Source organism: Vigna angularis, chromosome 11 (assembly GCF_016808095.1).
Source record: "Vigna angularis cultivar LongXiaoDou No.4 chromosome 11, ASM1680809v1, whole genome shotgun sequence".
NCBI lineage: Eukaryota > Viridiplantae > Streptophyta > Magnoliopsida > Fabales > Fabaceae > Vigna > Vigna angularis.
The window spans coordinates 2,961,441-2,982,875 of NC_068980.1; the positions used below are offsets into that span (position 1 = coordinate 2,961,441).

Genomic DNA, 21,435 nt, shown 5'->3' on the forward strand with positions numbered 1-21,435 from the left:
AATATATTCAAGAAATTTTCTTGATGCATGTTGAATGAGATTTTTTTTTTTTCCATTGACATCAATAACGGTTATTTTTATGATCTTGTTGATCGTAGATTTTTGTTCCAAATTTTTGATCGATGTTTATTAGTTAGCCTTAAAATTATTACCTGTTAAACAAATTAATTGCTATAAAATTCTATAATTTCATTTTTTAAGAAAAAAATATATTTTCCTCAACATTCAAATGTAAAATATGAAAAAAAAAAAATCAATAGAAGTGTATATTACTGTTGCAGCTATTAATTGTTTCATTGATGATATCCAACAACGTAGCAACTCTAATAGCATGTTACCATAAAGTTTTGGTGGTACAGTCCAGAAATTTCTTCCCTATATACTACACTCACATGCTATCAATTAAAACTATAAAAACTTACCTAATTATTAAATGCTTTTTCATGGCTCTATATACGTACTGTACATATCGTAGTTTTAAAGAGTACAAATAGATACGTAATGTAATAATATATAACATTATTACGTGTACTATGTAAGACAAAGAAGACTTAAAAAAGTAAACTCGATAATTAACTTTGCGGGATAAACTTTTGTATATAATTTTATTGTATTATTTCATTTAAAATCTTAATTTATTTGAACCGAATAAAAATTTCTACTTCAATTTAAATATTTATGATGGTTGTAATTTATTTTTATTTTTATGTTATCTTACAAAAACTCAATTCAGACTAAGTTAAAATTTTATCATAAAAAAACGTACTTTTTAAAAAATATATACAGCTTATGTTTATAAAAATTAAAAAATTCAACTTCATAATTATAAAATCTATCTTTTAATTTAAATTAATGTATGAGATTGAGTCATTTAAGTCCGCGTGCCTTTACGCTGCTTTTGTCCGGTCTTCCTGCGATTTAATCTCCCGATGATCAAAGTCTGTCCGTCTTGTATGTCTGGGAGGAGTGCTCCGAAGCTTAAGTCAGTAAAGGTCCGATCGGTTGTTTAGGTGCTGCAATAAATGTGTAATTAATGGGGGTTGCTCCCTCCACCACTACACTTTGCTCCCTCCACCACCCCATTCCCGTTTTACCCCTTTCTTTATTTTTCCATTCCTATTTTACCCTTAATAAAATTTTAGGGTTAATATCTTTTAACCTCTAACCACTCTAATCCTTTTTAACCTCTACCTACTCTAATCCTCCACGCGGTGGGAACTCTTCTTCCTCCTCTTTTTGTTTCATGTTCTTCTTCTTTTTCACACTTCTTCTCATTCTAATTGTGGTCTGAGAGTATAGTGGACTTTCATTAGTTAGTGTGCGAGATTGTAAGTGGTAGTGGAAGTAATTGATCAACGTGCAAAATCGGTGTGGTAGGGTGCAGTGGTGTGGGAAGATTCGTCGTGAAGGACGTGCGTAATAAACCCTAAAAAGTAATCGTATAATCTTTAAATGGATGTGACCATCCGTCAACGGATGTCAACATCCGTTTAAGGGAAAATGGATGTCGATATCCGTTTTGCCTTAAACGGATGTTGACATCCGTTGACGGATGATCACATCCATTTAAAGATTATACGTTTATTTTCCAATTATTTTTGTTACTTTATTTTTTATATTAATTTTAAAGATATTTTAATAATGTAATTTATATGTTTTGATGTATTAGTTTTTAGAAGACGGATGTGGTGGAGTTGGGAGGGGATGTGAATCTAAAAGAAAGAGAAGGAGAGTTGGTGGTGGGGCTGAGTGAAAAGTGAGTGGGTAGAAAAATAGGGTTTGAATTCAAAGTAAATAAATATGATTAAAAATAAAATAAAGGTTATTTTTGTAATTAAAAAAGGTTATTTTTGTAATTAAAATTTTTTTAGAGAAGGTTGGGGAGGTGGAGGGAGAAGTGGTGGTGGTGGAGGGAGTAACACCCTAATTAATGAATCTGCTTACCTCTTACATTTGAACATTATTTATAGTTTTGGTCATGGACTTAGGATTAGCAAGGCCTTAATCACAGTCCAATCCAAAGCCCAACTCTTTAATCAGTGCTTTATCTTAATCACCTCTGCAGACCTATCTGTCATGACCGTCCGGTCTGTCATGACCGTCCGGTCTGGGTGTTCGAGTCCGATCTGGGTGTTCAAGTCCTGCCGGTCGTCCCCTGGGTATTGTCTGGGCCGTCCGAGTTCATATGGTACATTAACAAAATCTAAAATTCTAGTTGTGCTAAAAACTTCACATACACGAATCTTCACTGAAACAAAACGAAACTTAACTTAAAAAATAGGAAGTCATGTGTATACACGACGAAACCTAAAAATTGAATTCGCCACCTTCTATCTAAAAAATATTATTAAAATCATCTTAGTAAACAACTGTAGAAGATTGTGTTGCATGTGACAGACTCTCTCTTTCTCTCTCTCTATATATATATATATATATTGTCTGATGCAGGGGCTAAAGAGAGTTAAGAAATTGTAGTTTGAAGAAAATGGCCTGCACCCAAGCTTTCTTGCATCTCAATGCCCTAACCACTCCTCTTAGAGTTAGGCCACAGTGGGGAGTGGGGACCACCAAACCAAAGCACATTGTTTGCAAGGCAGAGAAGGATGACGTGGAAGAGGGTGAAGCCACCACCCTTAGCCATCTCTCTCGCCGATTGGCCCTCGGCACTGCCCTCATCGGCGGCGCCGCTGTTGCTGGTGGCTCCAAAGTTTCACCTGTTTCTGCTGCTGATGCACAACTCTCTCTTGAGGAAGCTGGTATTATACCCTCCATCACAATCCATCATTTGCATGTTTGTTTACGTCTCAGTTTTAAACCCTATTTATTTTACTGTATCACTACTGCATTAAGCAGAATCAGAATGATAATGACTGAACATGGCATTGGCATGTAACAAGTTTATTCTGTTGGCTCCTGCAGCAGTTAGCACATTATCAGCAATTAATTCTAAGGAATATCCTTCATCGGTTGTCGAAGCTCTTTCTCTCAATCGAAACAGTTTTCCGCCTGACTTCGTTTTCGGTACATCATCCGCGGCCTACCAGGTATCCTCATAATATCTCTTCTTATTCTTTTATGAGAAAACTTTGAGATTTCAACTTCATACGATTTGTTATGTTCTTGATATATACCTATAGTTCGAAGGAGCGGCGTTTGAAGGTGGAAGAAAACCAAGTATATGGGATGTATTCACCCACAGATATCCAGGTTCTTTTTATCCACCTTTTTATAAATCCAATTAAAACAGTTTTAAATTATTTTTGATAATTTAAAAAATATTTGTTTCCATGTTTTTCAAAAAGTATATTATATATTATATATATCTGAAACTAAATAAAATAGTAAATGTCTGATTATAGTTGTGTAATACTTGCAGAGAAGATAAGGGATAAAAGTAATGGAGATGTAGCCGTTGACCAATATCATCGCTACAAGGTAAAGTTTCAATCCTTAACGATAACAGCAAATGATGAATGAAGAAGCAAATTATCTTTCTCCTATTATTTAAGTTTTTTTGTATATGTTTATATAACAGGAAGATATTAAGATAATGAAGGATATGAATATGGATGCATACAGATTCTCCATCTCTTGGCCTAGAATCCTACCAAGTGAGATCAAAGTTGATGAATAATTATTATTTTTGTGATTATTGTTGTTCGATCTTTAGGGTTAATGTTTTCAATCTTTCTTGAAAATGGTTGATATACAGAGGGAAAGCTGAGTGGAGGTATAAACAAAGAAGGAATCGATTATTACAATAGCCTCATCGATCATCTGATAGCCAATGGTCAATATCCATGCTTTCGTCTCCTGGTTTTTCTTCATTAAAATTTGCATTTTATAATATACTTTTCTAAGTAAATGACATAATCATTTAAATATTAATGTTGCAGGTCTATGTCACACTTTTTCATTGGGATCTTCCTCAAGCTTTAGAAGAAGAGTATAAAGGTTTCTTATCTCGTCATATTGTGTAAGTACAAATTCTTTCATGTATGCGTATGAATATGGGATAAATCCTTTAAGTAGAATAATATATATATATATATATATATATATATATATATATATATATATATATATATATATATATATATATCTATTATGTGTTTATATAATTTGTTCTTTGCGATAATGTCATCTTTTTAAGAAAATACATAAATTATGATCACATTCTTTTAGAACAAAACTACCCTTATTAAAAGAGTTACAATGCATTTAGGTAAAGTATTACAAATAAGTGTTATTAACATTTGTGGTTAAACTTTTGTTCAAAGAGATTTCGTATTAATACTTTTTTATATGAATTTTTATGTGCATCAATGTGAAAAACAAAAAAAAAACACGTGTATTGTCATAAATGAAATATTATTTAAAATCGTATTATTATTCTAATTCTTTCAAAATATAAAACAGATAAATATTAATTTAAATTTATAATAAACAGAAAAAATAGACTTGTCAATTTAAAAATTGATTTTTGTTGAATTATTGATCTTCCAGAGGTGATTTCCGAGACTATGCAGAAGTTTGCTTCCAATATTTTGGAGACAGGGTGAAACATTGGATTACTCTAAATGAGCCATATGTTTACAGTATTCATGGTTATGCTCTTGGGATCAATGCACCAGGTCGATGCTCTGAAACGGTAGATTCAACTTGTCTCGGTGGTAATTCAGGAACAGAACCATATATAGTTTCACATAATCTACTACATGCTCACGCAGCTGCTGTGGATGTGTACAGGAATCAGTTCAAGGTTCTTTTTTTATCAGAACTTTTAAATTGCTACGAGGTTTCAAGTATTCTGGTATAGTTCTTTTACTTAAATTAACATTCAAAATACTTTATACAGGAACATCAAAAAGGAATGATAGGCATAACACTTAATACTCAGTGGTATGAGCCATATTCAGATGACAAATTTGATAAAGAGGCTGCCGAACGTGCACTTGACTTCATGTTTGGGTGGTAAGTGCTTAACTCTGCATAAGAATATGCATTCTCAAATGCGATGTTTTGATATGTAACAATGAATATAGGTACATGAAACCATTGACATCAGGAAAGTATCCAGAGAGCATGCGTTCTCTAGTTGGTAATCGATTACCAGAATTCTCAAAACAAGAAGCAAGATTTCTTATTGGTTCATTTGATTTTATTGGAATAAACTATTACACCACTAACTATGTTGCTCATCAACCCCTACTCCAACCACTTGGAAGCAAATCCGAACCTAACTCCATTACAGATGCCCATGTCACATATTTAAGTGAGAAAACCTCTATCTATCAATTATTTAACTTATTTATATATATGTTGAATTTGTTATGACATTTTGCTTTTGTTTTCGTTGTAGCTGAACGCAATGGTATTCCGATAGGTGCACCAGTATGTCTACAATTATGTCAAGTTTTAAGTTCATGTTATTATTATTATTATTCGTATTATTTTCTTTGGTTTTATATAACTTATGTATATTTGCAGACGGCTTCTGGTTGGTTATATGTTTACCCCAAAGGAATTAGAGAGTTGTTGCTCTATACCAAAGAAAAGTACAACGATCCTTTGATTTATATAACTGAAAATGGTAATTATACCAAAAAAAACTTTTATTATCTAGTTTAAAAAAAATATTTTGACGAAATTATTTAAAATGTCAAACTTCAATATAAGTTTTTCTTTTAACACGTTGATGTATACTCCTTTTAATTTATAGGTAGAGGAAATGACGTCTATGATGAAAAAGAGACACTTGAGGAAGCTCTTATAGATATTTATAGAATCGATTATTATTATCGTCATCTCTATTATCTACTTTCAGCAATAAGGTAATGATTTATTTTTCACATATTTTAAGAAGTATATTTTAAAGTCTAATTTAAATTTCTTTTATTGAATTTACAAGGGAGGGAGTAAATGTAAAAGGATATTTTGCATGGTCATTCTTGGACGACTTTGAATGGGGAGATGGCTATTTAGTAGGATTTGGACTAAACTTTGTTGACAGAAAAAATGGGTTGAAGCGATATCCCAAGCTCTCAGCAAAGTGGTTTAAGAATTTTCTTGGACCACCATATCTCAAGGAATATTAGCATTGTACACAAATCTATACTTTGATAAGTCTCTCTCATGTAATGTTAGCTATTAATAAATTTCAACAATGTGTGTGCTGTAAAACTTTTTATTGGTGAAATGTGACTTGTTTAATAGAGGGATACATTTAATATGATAGCAAAATCTTTCTTTTTCTTCTAATACATATACTTTTTTTATATGGATTGAATATCTTGATTGTACCTTAAATATATTTATTATTATTGATAAATTACAAGAAAATACGGTATTATTGATTGTAAAATTAGACAAGCCACTTACATGCTGCTACTTAGTGACCACCCCACCCCAATACATACATACATACATACCTTCAGAATCTCTATGACATCAAGATTCCTGCGAAGCTCGTCACCCTCTCGAGATGCTAAATTACTACAGATAAATCAAAAACTTGTCTGATAAAAAGACATGCAGCCAGAGAACAAGCATGGTAACGTATAGATAGAGAGAAAGAGAGAGAGCATACCCTAAAACATACATATCTGGTTCATTTTGAACCTGAAGAAAATCACTCAGATCAAGGTTCACAGTGGGGCATTGCCCTCCTACATTCAATGTTGCTGCAAAAACTCTGATATACAAATAACTACGATCATTAATCTGGTCAACAAATATTGTACTTTATTCATAAACACAAAAAGAAAAAAAGATCAATTCTTCATATATAAATATACCTGAGATTTTGAACTGCTTCGGTAGAAGACAGAGAAGATTCTGAGCCTCAATTTTCAATGGATGTATCAGAAAGTGCATCTATAAGGAAAATCAATGACTGGTCTAAGTGATCATGCCAATATGGAAGAGTAGAAAGTGCATCTACGTTTAATTACCTCCTAGTCTATATATCCATCATGTAATACAAAATTTCCTACACACAAGTCATTTGCCTTTTCATAATCTACCTTTATTATTATCCCTTTCTTCTTTTTTTCTTTTCAGTTCTTCCACAACTTCATTAGTTACCGTCCAATGGTCTTGTTGATTATGAACTATGCATAACTTTTGGGAACATTCTCATCATCCTATTCGTCTATACCTTAGAGATAATTTTATACACACCCCACCGTATAGGCCTAAATCATGAAGACCTATTGGTTTCTCCTTTTTGGATATTAGAGTTATGAAATGAGGCATTACATCCATTTCATATATGTCCTTAGCATTGGAAATAGTTTGGAGACAGGGTGAAACATTGGATTACTCTAAATGAACCATGGTCTTATAGTAAAGAAGGTTATTCAGTTGGGTTGTTTGTACCAGGTCGTAGTTCTGAACAGGAAGATCCAACTTGTCTTGGTGATGGTAATTCAGGTTGTTGTTTTCTTTGTTTTCATTGGCAAGCTGAACGCAATGGTATTCCGATAGATACACCGGTATGCATACGATTATGCCAAATTTTAAATTCATATTATTATTATTTTATTTTATTTTATGTAACTTTATATTCATATTTATATTTGCACACAGCTTCTAAATGGTTATTTGTATGCCCCAAGGATTTAAAGAGTTGTTGCTCTATATCAAAAAAGAGTACAACAATCCCTGAATTTATATAACTGAAAAGGGTAATTATACAGAAAATCATTTTTATTATCTTTGAAATACTGTCTAAAAAATATTTAAAATATAGAACTTCAATACGAAGTTTGTAATTTTACATGTAATTTTTCTTTTACAACATATTATATATATATATATATATATATATATATATATATATATATATATATATATATATATATATATATATATATATATATATATATATATATATATATATATATATATATATTGTTTCTTATTCATAGGTAAGGGTAATATCTCAATGAACAAACGCTTGAAGCTCTGCTACATGCTAGTATCGTCATCTCTGTAATTATCAATTTTAACTTTGTCACACATTATCCTAAGTGCACCATTGAGTTTTGAAGGCGTTTACTCGTATTTTTAATGTGTTTTGGTATCTTTTTTTTTAATTTCAAACATCTTTGGATACACTTCTGGATGATAAAAAAATTAAATAGATATATCTATTAGTTCAAACTGCAATATGATTTTGTAAATATTTTATAATTTTTTAATTTATTTATATATAAAATATTTTTAACTTATAAAAAATTGTTTTATTTTATTATTAACATTTTTTAGGAAAAATAATCCCCAACATATACCGATCTTTCCTTTAAATGATAATAAAATAAGACATGTCATTCCAAAAAGTTTGTGAGATTAAAATTAACGTATTTGCTCAAAATAATTTCTAGTTAATTTCTCGCTGATCCCTTCCAAAGTTATTCTGTGAGGAAACACCAAAAACATTATTTTGAAAATAAATTACTAGTCCAAAAATCAATTTCCATTTCTTCAATTAAAGAATTACAGACAGTGTCAAATCATCATTAAAAAAATGCAGTGAAAATTTTGTAATTAAGGTGAAGACATTGTAGCAGGAATAGGGTTGACTAGATTTGGTTCTACCACGTTGCCTCTGCCAAAGCAGACAGTTCTTGGTGATGTGTATGGGTTGAGTCTGATTAAATTACTTATTTATATTTTAGCCAGCTCGTGTATTTATATTACGGAATCTATATGAAGATAATTTAATATCTATTACATGATACATATGAATAATTTAATATCTATATAAAACATTTTTATTACATAATTTTCTTATATATATATAACCTTATACATGTTGAAAAGGGAAGGTGGAACCTTCTTCTTTATGATATAAGATTGAATATCATATTGCAGTACCTCCGGAGGCGCCGGTTGAGACGCCGTATGTGACGGAGGAACCTTCTCAACGGCAACAATTGGCCATATCATGGCACATGGGCGCGTTGTTTGGAAAAGTTAAGAAAAAGATATTATTTTTCTTATGAATTCATTACCTTATCCACTTAATCATAGATATGCATGCAGATTTTGCATTTTTTTATAGCCATGTGTTGATTAGAGTATTCAGTGTAAGGCTCGTGTTCTAAACCCAATTTCTTTCTTATTCCATTTTTCTTTTTTATTTATCCTCAATGTTTTTAATAAGTTTCTTCCAAATCTTTATAATATCTTGTCTTTATAAGTTTCTCATGAGATCATGCCTATTCATGTTATTTAGTTTATCTTAATATATTTCAATTCCTTTTTGTTTTTGAAAATTTTTCAATTTCTTTAATATTAATATTTGAGATCAAAATCAGTTAAGTTAAAAGAAATAGTTCTCTCAATTAATTTTCTTACTGTATAATTAGGTTTTATTTATAATGTTATTCTAGACTATTTAGAGTTTTGGAGCTTCTCATCTTAAATATTGCATGCAATGCAAATTACTTTGAGAGAAAAAAATATTTTTCACAAATTATTGTAAAGTGGGTTATATTCAAAGACGAGATTAAATATGAAATTGGATAGATAGGTATTAATTGCCTTATTAATGAGAAAGTCCCCACTATAATGTAGGAGTATTGATGTCGCGACCTTGCCAAAATTATTTGTGCCACCTTATACAAACTTTTACCCTAAAGTCTATAACTATGTAAAAAATCAATTAATAATAAATTAAAATTAATGCTAATTAGCTAATAATATTGAATTTACCTATTAATAAATTTTAAAATAATAAAAATACTAATTTATCGTCAATATTTAAAATTAACTCAAGTAAACATCAACTAAATTAATTATGATTTAAAAAAATAAATTAATCATAATTTATTACTATATAAATTGTGCTACTTTTTTTGTTCAAAAATAAAGTTCGACTGGAAATTAAAAATAACTTTGCTGGAGGAATCGTTTTTCTTAGAGAGAGACTTCTTTTTTATGGGAAAGGATTTTGTATAAAATAATTGATAAGAAAAGATAAATATTATTAAATTGATATTAGTTTCAATATAATAAATTTTATTAATTTTCTATCCTACATATCATATAACCCTACAGTGTTAATTCTATTACTTATAAGAATTCTATTACTTATAAGAATTCTATATAAAAATTGTTTATTATCTTTATTTATTTTGTATATTATTTCTCTGATAATTTAGCGGCAGTATGTACAAGTACTGGCATGTGATTTTTTATTTTATTTAGCATATGCTCAATGCTTAATAAATAGTTTCATTTTCTGTTTGAGTATTAAATTTATTTTATTGGCTAATTTTTTTTTATTGAAATTTTCAACAAAAGATAACCGAGGCAAAAAGTATAAATAAAAAAGGGAGCAAAATCCTGCTGTCTCGATTACTTTTGAACCGAGACAAAATCGTACCCCTTTTCTCTTGGTTACTTTTGAACCGAGGCAAAATTATATTCTTTTTGTCTCGGTCCACAACCGAAGTAAAAAGGGATAGACTTTTTGTCTCGCCTGTATATGCCTCGGTTCCAGAATCGTTGTCTATGGATAAAAATAACCGTTGTCGTTTCTCTGAAATGCACTAATGTTACGACTTTAACTAATACAAATATTATTCAATTAAAACTAGAAAAGGTCATACTTTGAAACCAATAAAATAAAATACATTTATCATAAATCTAAAATATTAATATTTTAATTTAAAGTATAAATATTAATTATTATATTATTAAAAATAGAAGTAATGAAGTGGAAAATTTTCCTTAAATGTCTCTATAGCACGTAAAGACAACTCATTTGTTTTAAAAGTATTTTGACCATTTAAAAAGGTTAACTTTTATATTTATAAAAAGGAGAAAGATTAAAAAATAAAATAATAAATATAAAATCTGTGTAAAAATTTATTAGAAGGTGAATATTATGCCTACACTCACATGACACATTACTGTATACAACAGTGTCATTGATGACAGAAAATGTAAACGTTTACATCAAATTATGCTAAAGATCTAATTTTGCTGTATACATATTGGAGTTTAGAAGAAGGTGAATATTGTGCCTACCCTCACATGACATTGCAGTATAAAAAAGTGTCATTGATCACAAACAAAATGAAAACTTTTACATCAAATTATGCTAAAGATCTCCAAATATTACATTCATTAAAAATTTAATAAATTAATAATAATATATTAAACTTTCATATAATTTTAAAATAGTTATAATAACTACATCTAACTAAATTGTATATACTATATATTAAATGTACTCCATAAGATAAATTAAAAATGTATAAGGAAGAATCTCAAGAAAAACATGTGAAAACAAATAAGGAATTTCGCTTAAAAGGTTTAAAATGTTTAAGGTATAAATAAGTATGCTGATTTTAAAATTGGTATAGATATTGCTTTAAGCAATGTTCTAATTGGTGGTTTATGTCTTGAGCTGGTAAATATTATAATTTAGTTTGGACTTATGTACAGGAAGTGATAATTTGGGAGGCTTTCATTTTAACTTTTCTATGTAAATTTTATTTTGTACACGACTTAGAACAATTTAAATATCCTTATTCGATATATTTATTTTTATTGTAAAAAAAGTTAATTTGTAGGATAAATTTTTATAAAGAAAATAGTATATCATTTAATTTAAAATTTTATTTTATTTCTGATAAATTGTTCACTTCAATTTAAATATTTAACATAATTAATTTCAAACTTTATTTCATATAAAACTCAATTGGGCTTAAGCTTAAAATAATTATTTCAAATTTATCATCATAAACAACTAAATATTGTTTTTTTAAACATAAAAAAACCTGATAATTGTAAATTTGAATTCTTTAATTTAAATAACAAACAAAAATTAGTAATTATATAGAAAAAAAAAATGACATGAGACTCCCATTAAACAAAAAAGAAAAAAGAAACAAGTCACATGCACACTTCACTTAAATTAAAGTTGTCATCTAAGAAGACTTCAATTTTTTTTTTAAATAATCGATCTGTCTTAAAGAAAACGATTTATATTCTATCATGATCTTACCACTTCTTAGTAAAAAATTAAAAACATGTCAAAATGGTCCATAATTAAATCCATATGATAAATAATTTAGAAAAATACTCACATGAACCATACAAAAACCCTGAACATTGAGATCTGCGTAAACTTCAACATACAGAGCGGAGTCCACTCTAAAATTAAAAAAGAAAAAAAATATTAACAATAACAAGTAAATTGAAACAATAGGATTACTCCATTCCTTATAGAAAATCAAAAGAAAAGAAAAAGAAAAAACAAAGATACACATCTCCTGACTATTTTCCCCAACAAGACCAAACGGAAACAAATACTTATATACAAATTCTTAATGAAATCGTGCACCTAAAAGACTTATATATCCATTAATTTAGGTAATATTTTTTAGAAACACCTATTACTGTGTTTGCATAGACAATTTTAATAGAGTAATTTATTATTTTAGAGAGTTTTAAATACTTTATGGTAAAATATGGTATTTGAATAACAAATTTAAAAAAAAAATTATTAAAGTAACTTCAATATTTAATGTTAGAGAATGTCAAAATTTACTTAGTAAGTAAGAATTCGAATTACTCTATATTTTTTAATTCACATTTAGCTTTTTTATTTTCTTTTCAATTCAAATTTAGTTTTGCAAATGATTAACTTGATTAAGCCTTATATATTATTAAAATGATTACTTTTGGACTCATGTTAATTTCTGTTTTTTTATTAATGTATTTAAATATTTTCCTCTCATAAATTTTCAGAATCTGTAGACTGAACATAGCAGGGTCCGTCTCCACGGGAAGACAAGTTTTTAATAGCTGTAGAGAATTCTTCTGCATGTGACAGACTCTATATATAGTGGCTCATTCAGAGGGCAAAGAGTGTGAAGAATTTGCATTTTGAGGAAAATGGCTTACACACAAAGTTTCTTGCAGTTCCGTGCCCTAACCACTCCCCTTAGGGTTCCGACAAAATGGGAAGTGATGGGGACCAACAAACGAAACCACATTGTTTGCAAGGCAGTGAAAGAGGATGTCGAAGACAGTGATGCCACCAACGTTAGCCTTGTCTCTCGCAGATTGGCCCTCGGCACTGCCCTCATCGGTGGTGCTGCTGCTGCTGGCACTAAGGCCTCACCTGCTCGAGCTGTTGATGCAACACTCTCTCTCCAGGAGCCTCGTATTTATTTTACCCTTCATCACTTCTTTAAGAAATCCATTATGTGCATGTTTCTTTTCACGTATCAGTTTTAAAATCACATTCTCCGACATGGCTTGTAACGAGTTTATTCTCTTGGCTACTGTAGCAGCTACCACATTACCTGCATCGATTGTGGAAGTTCTTCCTCTCAATCGAACCAGTTTCCCCGAGGGCTTCGTTTTCGGGACAGCATCCGCAGCTTACCAGGTATATGCACTCAATAAATCATACAAATGCTTTTCTTACTACAGTTTATTCTATTTATCACACAAAGTAAATGTTTGTTATGTTCTTAATATGTACCAACAGTACGAAGGAGCGGCATTTGATTATGGAAGAAAACCTAGTGTATGGGATAACTTCACCCATAAATATCCAGGTTTTTTTTCTCTCTCTTTCTATCAACACTATATCTTAGAAAATACTTGATTTTATTTTATTTCTACTTTGATTATTAGTTGTGAATATCTAGGACTGTAAATGTGTGATAACTTGCAGAGAAGATAAACGATAGAAGCAATGGAGATGTAGCAGTTGACGAATATCATCGTTATAAGGTAAAGTCCAAATTCTTAATGATCATACAAATCATCAATGAAGAAGAAAATTATCTTTCTCCTTCAAAATTATTATATTAAATTATTTATGTTATTGTTTTATGTTTATATAACAGGAAGATATTCAGATAATGAAGGATATGAATCTGGATGCATACAGATTCTCCATTTCTTGGTCTAGAATCCTACCAAGTGAGATAAAAGTTGATGAACTATTATTACTCTGCTTGTTACTATTGTTGTTGGATCTTTCATTGTTAATGATTTCGATGTTCATTTAAAATCATGGATATATAGATGGAAAGGTCGGTGAAAACGAGGAGGGTGTAAACCAAGAAGGAATCGCTTATTACAATCGCCTCATAGATCATCTGAAAGACAACGGTGAATGTCCATGTTTTCCTCTCTTTGTTTTTCTCAATTGAAAAGTTTACATTTTGTAATAGATTTTTAAGTAAGTGACAATAGTTATATTTGAAATATTAATGTTGCAGATATAGAACCATATGTGACACTTTTTCACTGGGATTTTCCCCAAGCTTTAGAAGAAGAATATGGAGGTTTCTTAAATCCTCGCGTTGTGTAAGTTATACAAAATTTATTTTCTATTCAACTTCGTATTATCATAATTACAAATATATATATATATATATATATATATATATATATATATATATGAGATAAATATATTTTAAGTAGAATAATATATATTTTGATCTGTATTAATGTCATCTTTTAAGAAAATACATAAATTTAGATGACGCTTTTTTAAACTCACTTTTGTAAACTCAATCAGCTCAGTTAGTTGGTTAACCTCTTTTCAAATACATCATTATAAAGTATACTATTCTTTTTTTTTTATAATGACACAAATTGAAATATATGATTATTATCTCTTTGTTAACTTTTTTATATCATTTCTTATATCGCACATCAAAGTTCATAAAAGAAAAATATTAAACGTTGTATTATCATAAATTCAATATTATTTAGAAACATTTTACAAATATTGTTCTGTAAATGTAAAAAAGATTTTTAGTTAATTCAATATTATGACAATAAACCAAAATAAAGTTAAACCATGTTGAGTTTGAATAATGCTCAACGTTTCAATTTATAATACTAGTGTAAAACTTTAAAATATGGTCACCAAAGGTTTTTATCACTAAAAGAAAAAAAAAAAAGTGATATTATAGTTTTGAAAGTTCATCAATAATCGTAAACTTATGTTAGTAATTATTATTTTTCTTTGAAAAAATATCGGCGGACCAAAATTCTTCAATAAAAAATTGTTGATAAATTTATTCATGAATTGTCTATAAGGAAGATATTTGATAAAGAAAAAAAATATTTTAACACACTTTTTTTTACAATATTTTGACCGTATATATGTATAATACTTTTAATGATTCATTATTTATTTATTATTGTATTAACATATTTTAAATTCAATAAAAAATGACATATATGTTATATCAAAATGTTGTCAAAAAATTTATATTAATATATCATTACTTTATTTCACAATGTCAAAGTATAATCATATATCCACCAACACAACAAATATTTATCGATAGTATAACAATTTATCTGTTGATAAAAAATATGACGACGATGAGTTATGTGTTTTATTAATTAACTCTCTTAACTTATATATAAGAGATGCCGAGGATATTTACTCGTAATAAACTTCTAACAGATTTTTAAATCAGCACAGACAAATTCTCAGCATATTGGTCTCCTAAAAAGTATAGTTAATAATAAAATATATTGATTAATGTCAACAAAAGTTTAAGTTGATAATTTGGATCATTTACACCTTTATAGAAAGAATAATAATCCTATCTACAAACTTTATTTTATTGAATGATACATAAGATAATATACTTTAGTAGAGTTTTTACGAGAGACCTTTACTTTATATTTTTCTTTGCTAAGAAAAAAAAAAACGAGAGGTGTTTATATTTTTCAATCTCGTAAATTTAACTCTTATTGTTGATTTAAAAAATGACTTTATTCTATTTTTTATTTTCAGAGATGATTTTCGAAACTACGCAAACATTTGTTTCAAATACTTTGGAAACAGAGTGAAACATTGGATCACTCTAAATGAGCCATGGGCTTACAGTAGGGAAGGTTATTCAGTTGGGATGTTTGCACCAGGTCGATGCTCTGAAACGGTAGATTCAACTTGTCTCGGAGGTGATTCAGGAACAGAACCTTATATTGTTACACATCATCTACTGCTTGCTCATGCAGCTGCTGTAGATCTGTACAAGAAACAGTACAAGGTTCTTTTAATTAGTCTTTATCAGAACTTTTAAATCTTAATATATTTCATTAAATATTTCGACATTAATTGGTACGAGGATTCATACATTTGGTACTATCTTTTTCTAAGATAATGTTCGAAACACTTTATCCAGGATGATCAAAAGGGAGAGATAGGCATAACACTTATTTCTCGTTGGTTTGAGCCATATTCAAATACCGAAGCAGATAAAAAAGCTGCTGAACGAGCACTTGATTTCTTGTTTGGATGGTAAGTGTTCAATGAATTTCTATTCTCTTCTGGATTTTTCTGTCTTATTCATCTACTATGCTTTTAAAACGTGTTTGGAATTTGATTATAGGTACATGCAGCCATTGACATCAGGAAAATACCCAGAGAGCATGCGTTCTTTAGTTGGAAGAAGATTGCCAGAATTCACAGCAGAAGAATCAAGACTTCTGGCTGGTTCATTTGATTTTCTAGGGTTAAACTATTACACCACTAATTATGCTGCTGATCAACCTTCATCGAATCTCAACCCTAGTTATGAGACAGATGCCAATGTCAATTATTTAAGTGAGGAAACATCTAACTATCAATTATTTATATTATATATGTTAAATCTCGTAATTAATATAACATTTTCTTTTTGTTTTCATTGGCCAGCTGAACGCAATGGTATTCCAGTTGGTACACCGGTGTGTATAAAATCATTGTCAAATTTTAAATTCATATTATTATTATTATTATTATTTTATTCGGTTTTATATAACTTGATATTCATATTTTTCTACTTGCAGACGGCTTCTAATTGGTTATTTGTATGCCCCAAAGGATTTAAAGACTTGTTGCTTTATGTTAAAGAAAAGTACAACAATCCCTTAATTTACATTACTGAAAATGGTATAATTTTTATCATCTTTGAAATATTGTCTGATAAAATATTTCTTTTATAACACATTGATATATATTGTTTTGAATTGATAGGTAGGGGAAATGATGTGAATGATGAAGGACAAACACGCGAAGAAGCTCTACTAGATATTTATAGAATCGATTACTATTATCGTCATTTGTATTATCTACGTTCAGCAATGAGGTAATAATTTATTTTTCACATATTTTAAAAAATAATTTGGAGTGTAATTTAAATTTGTTTGATTGAGCAGTGAGGAAGTAAACGTAAAAGGATATTTTGCGTGGTCACTATTGGACAATTTTGAATGGAAGAATGGTTATTTAGTTGGATTCGGACTAAACTATGTTGACAGAAACGATGACTTGAAGCGATATGCCAAACTCTCAGCACGATGGTTTAAGAGTTTTCTTCAAAGGCCAGATCCAAATCCAAATTATGAAGGATAATAGCATCTGTAGCAGACATATGTTACAGTCTGAAACTCTCTTATGTCATGTTGCTTATTTAATAAATTTCAATAAATGGGTGTGCCGTTAAACTTTTTATAATGAAATGTACCTTTCAATAATTTTAGTAATAAATTCCTGCCTGCTTGTTTTTTAATCAAAGAAGAAAACTTATTGATTTAATTATTATTATTATCTATCATATTTCATTACAAGAAAAATTAATAATTTTTTTGTAATCATCAAATATAACTTTTAAATAAGAATTATTCGCAATTTAATGACCGCCAAAACTCCTTCTTTACCATCTCAAAGATGTTACTAACATCTTATCAAATTGTTAAATTATAATCATCATTAAGTTCTTTATTATCTCAATTGTTATACTACAATCCTATCATATCATCAACATCACTACTTAATAAGTCTATAACGAGAAACATAACAAACCATACTTTCCCTTAAAACAGAGTCATGGTAACACATTAACTCTACAAAACTTATCAATCAAAGGCAACTAGTGTTAGTACCAACCATTTTTATAAACATATGTCATATTTCATATACTTCATCGTACCATTCATGTTTATCAAAATAGGATGATTGGAGTCATCAATCGCAGCTTCGAACTTATCTTCCTTGCTCCTCAAGGATTTATGAGTGAAAACTTTGATGCTTCTTCCATCGACACTATACATGACCTAATTTAGAGTCCTATGGGCATGACATTCATCGCTTTCGATCCTCTCGAAAGAGAGCACTTGAATCTTAGTCTCTTCTACCGCTCATCATGGACGAAGAAACTCGTCTCTTCTATTGTCTTTTAAAGACAAAGAGATTCACCTTTTTAATATTTCATAAGAGAAAAGATACAAACTCAAATTAAAAAAATATAAACAAAAAACATATTTAACGACATAAAAGCCTGCCTACCTCATGTTAGATTCAATATCATAATATTCTTGTTAAGCTAAATCATGATCACAAAAAACCATTACCACATCTCAAGATAATAAATACAACCACAAGTAAACAAGGTCAACCATACACATACAACAAATTTCTAACCACACCCTTTTTTTTCCAACACACTCCTACCAAATGTTGAAACCCTACCTACCTTTCCAAAGTGGACCCCACACCTTCCTATATGTTTCTCGTAATTGATAATTCCATTCATCTCATTTCATTCATACACACTTTAAGCATTAAATTCTACTCTCACTTTTTTCTTTTCTAAACTCACCTACAATCACCCATGCATCAACATTCAATAAACTAATTTCACACGGTTATAACCCTTCCCACATTTACCTTTTCACTCTCACGTACTCTCTCTCTCTCTTCCATTCATTACATGGGTTTCACTTCTCAATACACACGGGTCCCATACAATAATTCAATTCATGCATCCAAATTCATTATAAACCAATATAGACACACTGCACAACATCAATATTAATAACCATTTTAAACCATCAAAACACATGTTTTAAAGAAAGCACACCCCTCATAAAAGCATAGAAACAAGATAAAACACCACCACTTGAAACCCATACAATAAGAAGAAAATAAAACCCTTGCACCTCCCCATTCTATGCCGTACAACATATTGCCAATTGCACCACCATCATGGCCCACCCAATGCTACTTCACATACATCACGGTACTCATGAATCTAAACACTACGAGAAGAAAATAACACCATTGAATGCACCATGCAAGATGTATAACTAAAACATGTAACTTGTTTCCATGGAAACCACCTAGCACGTACCCAAAAGTTTAACCCCAAAGAGCAGGATATACCAGCCCATTAACAACCCGTCCTTGACATATAACTCACGGATACAAACATGGTATTCGGTACAAATCACTCAGAATCAAAGTTATACGCATGGAGCAGCACGACTTGTATTAAATACATGGTACATCAACATGATCACCTCGTATCAATTGTTTGTAACCCGCGAACAACCTGGCACATTGGAATCATGACGTCAATCACTCGGTGCATGGCCATATTAACATAAACCACGTGGAACCAGCATGACATGTTCCTGGAATCGTGAACAACAACATACCAGTCTAGTTTTGGAGGGGAAAACATGTACCCCTATCTCGTAAATAAGAAAACAGAAAGCCCCATACCAAGATGACTTATATATATATATATATATATATATATATATATATAGCTCATAACTCCTATATGGAAACTCTAATCCCACCATTAAATGATTAAATAAACAATTTCAATGCATGAATGTATTCATCTCAATAAAATGCATGCAACCCAATGGTATGGCTTTAAAAGTAACAACACTGCATGCAGTCATCTCATTTAAATATGCACGTGCTCCCATTTTCCCATGCTTCCAAATCGTTGGTCTAGTGTTTTTTTTAAGAAACCCGTGGACCCCATCATGCATGGGTTATATATTAAGACTTATACCTGTGGATCTCTCCCGTCCAAAAAAATTATAAAATTCTTAACTTCACTGATGACTTATTTATATGTTATTTATTTTAAAATTTAAGTAATCAAAATAATGATAATAAGAATAAATCTTAAATCTTACAGTGTTACTTTTATAAAAAAAATTATAAATTATTTTTATTTGGATTATGTTTGTTTTAAGCACTATAACTTAGATTTATATTTCAACTTTATTTAGTTGTCTATTAACTTCTATTTTACGTGCTATTTTTTTTTTCAATATCTCATTTAAAAATTAGTAAAACTATATCATTTTTAAATATCTGGAAATATTTATACGTATCCACATTTTTTAAAAGATTCACAGATTTTTTATGTAGATATCCAGCTAATTACGAATCAGGTTGCAGATTATTTTTTTCGTTGAAGTCGAATTGAGAATAGATAGTTTCTATATCCGATCTTTTATTATCTCTCTAGTTGTAAGTAATATTGATTCTCTTAATGGTAACAAGACTTTAAAATTATTTATGCTTAATAAAATAAAGTGAAAATAAATGACAACAAAAAATATTGATTCTCTTAATGGTAACAAGACTTTAAAATTATTCATGCTTAATAAAATAAAGTGAAAATAAACGACAACAAAAAAAGTCGTGCTTAATTAAATCGTTTTGGAACTATTTTACCACGTGACTAGTTAACATTATTCTAACCTTATCTAGATAGAGTGCCACATTTAAAAAATGTCTTTTCTGATACTGAGATCGCATCTCCAGTCTCCTATCTTGACTTTTGTGCGGAAACGACAGAATTTCTAATTTTATATACTTGGGTAATTTCGAAAAAAAATAATGTTTAGCATTTTATTCTTATATAGGATTATTATATAGGATTTCGACTTGTAAAATTTTCGAATTGAAATATACAGATATAATAATATTTAAAATTTTAGATCTTAAATAAGATCATGAATTCTAAACTGAAAATAAATGTTTATCTTAAAATATATAAAAGATTAATAAGAGTACGACTGTTATTTGAATTTATACTAAAGTAAAAGCTATAAAGATATTTTACTTAAAACTAATATAAAGATAATTTTAGATCTGTAAAATTCAAATTGGTTTTCTTACAAAACAATTATCTGGATTTAATTTCAATCCATTTTTTTTAGACTCAATTTGAATTTAATTTAATTTCAATTATTTAAAATTGATAAAACTTTTTAAAATAGTGTTTTTAGAATATTTTAAATGCATTTTCATGTCTCTCTATACATATTGTAATTTAGAAGAATATGAACACGCTCTCATAAGACACATGACTCTCAATTTAAATATTTCTTATAATTAATTTAAATATTTTTTCATATAAAACTCAGTTCAGCTTAAGCTAAAAAAATATTTAAAATATCATTAAAAAAAGTAAGAACTTATTAAAATATGGAAAATTAAATATTATATTAAAAATATAAAATAGGAAACCTTATAATTATAAAATTTTATTATCTGGTTAAAAAATTAAATTAATAAATTACATAAAAAAGAAAAAAATTACACTCCCATTAAAAAATGAAATAGTCACATGGTGA

General features: G+C 29.2%; 2 protein-coding genes across 3 annotated transcripts; both read left to right on the plus strand.

Annotated features, from left to right (window-relative positions):
• Positions 1–2,012: 2,012 nt before the first annotated feature.
• Positions 2,013–6,251, plus strand: LOC128194824 (cyanogenic beta-glucosidase-like). The gene is made up of 15 exons (XM_052871162.1): positions 2,013–2,188; positions 2,449–2,756; positions 2,920–3,044; positions 3,138–3,207; positions 3,377–3,435; positions 3,536–3,611; positions 3,713–3,816; positions 3,897–3,976; positions 4,507–4,762; positions 4,859–4,974; positions 5,046–5,275; positions 5,363–5,394; positions 5,491–5,593; positions 5,723–5,834; positions 5,912–6,251. The coding sequence occupies exons 2-15, from the start codon at positions 2,486–2,488 to the stop codon at positions 6,096–6,098; spliced, it is 1,821 nt and encodes a 606-aa protein (XP_052727122.1). The 5' UTR covers positions 2,013–2,188; positions 2,449–2,485; the 3' UTR covers positions 6,099–6,251.
• Positions 6,252–12,900: 6,649 nt separating this feature from the next.
• On the plus strand, positions 12,901–17,538 carry LOC108323720 (cyanogenic beta-glucosidase-like). Of its 2 annotated transcripts, none has more exons than XM_052870667.1 (14): positions 12,901–13,186; positions 13,314–13,414; positions 13,517–13,586; positions 13,706–13,764; positions 13,881–13,956; positions 14,062–14,148; positions 14,259–14,346; positions 15,800–16,055; positions 16,191–16,306; positions 16,398–16,612; positions 16,703–16,734; positions 16,837–16,939; positions 17,024–17,135; positions 17,206–17,538. In XM_052870667.1, exons 1-14 carry the CDS (start codon positions 12,916–12,918, stop codon positions 17,399–17,401), a joined length of 1,782 nt encoding a protein of 593 aa, XP_052726627.1. In that variant the 5' UTR covers positions 12,901–12,915; the 3' UTR covers positions 17,402–17,538. The 2 variants fall into 2 exon arrangements, with proteins under 2 accessions (XP_052726627.1, XP_052726628.1); XM_052870668.1 differs by having other exon boundaries at positions 13,317–13,414.
• Positions 17,539–21,435: the final 3,897 nt, after the last annotated feature.

Coding starts and splice junctions, on each gene's coding strand:
- LOC128194824 (XM_052871162.1), top strand. CDS start 2,486: ATGGCCTGCACCCAAGCTTTCTTGCATCTCAATGCCCTAACCACTCCT. Junction 2,757..2,919: donor ACTCTCTCTTGAGGAAGCTG/GTATTATACCCT, acceptor TGGCTCCTGCAG/CAGTTAGCACATTATCAGCA. Junction 5,276..5,362: donor TGCCCATGTCACATATTTAA/GTGAGAAAACCT, acceptor TTTTCGTTGTAG/CTGAACGCAATGGTATTCCG.
- LOC108323720 (XM_052870667.1), top strand. CDS start 12,916: ATGGCTTACACACAAAGTTTCTTGCAGTTCCGTGCCCTAACCACTCCC. Junction 14,149..14,258: donor AGATCATCTGAAAGACAACG/GTGAATGTCCAT, acceptor TTAATGTTGCAG/ATATAGAACCATATGTGACA. Junction 16,940..17,023: donor AATTTACATTACTGAAAATG/GTATAATTTTTA, acceptor TTGAATTGATAG/GTAGGGGAAATGATGTGAAT.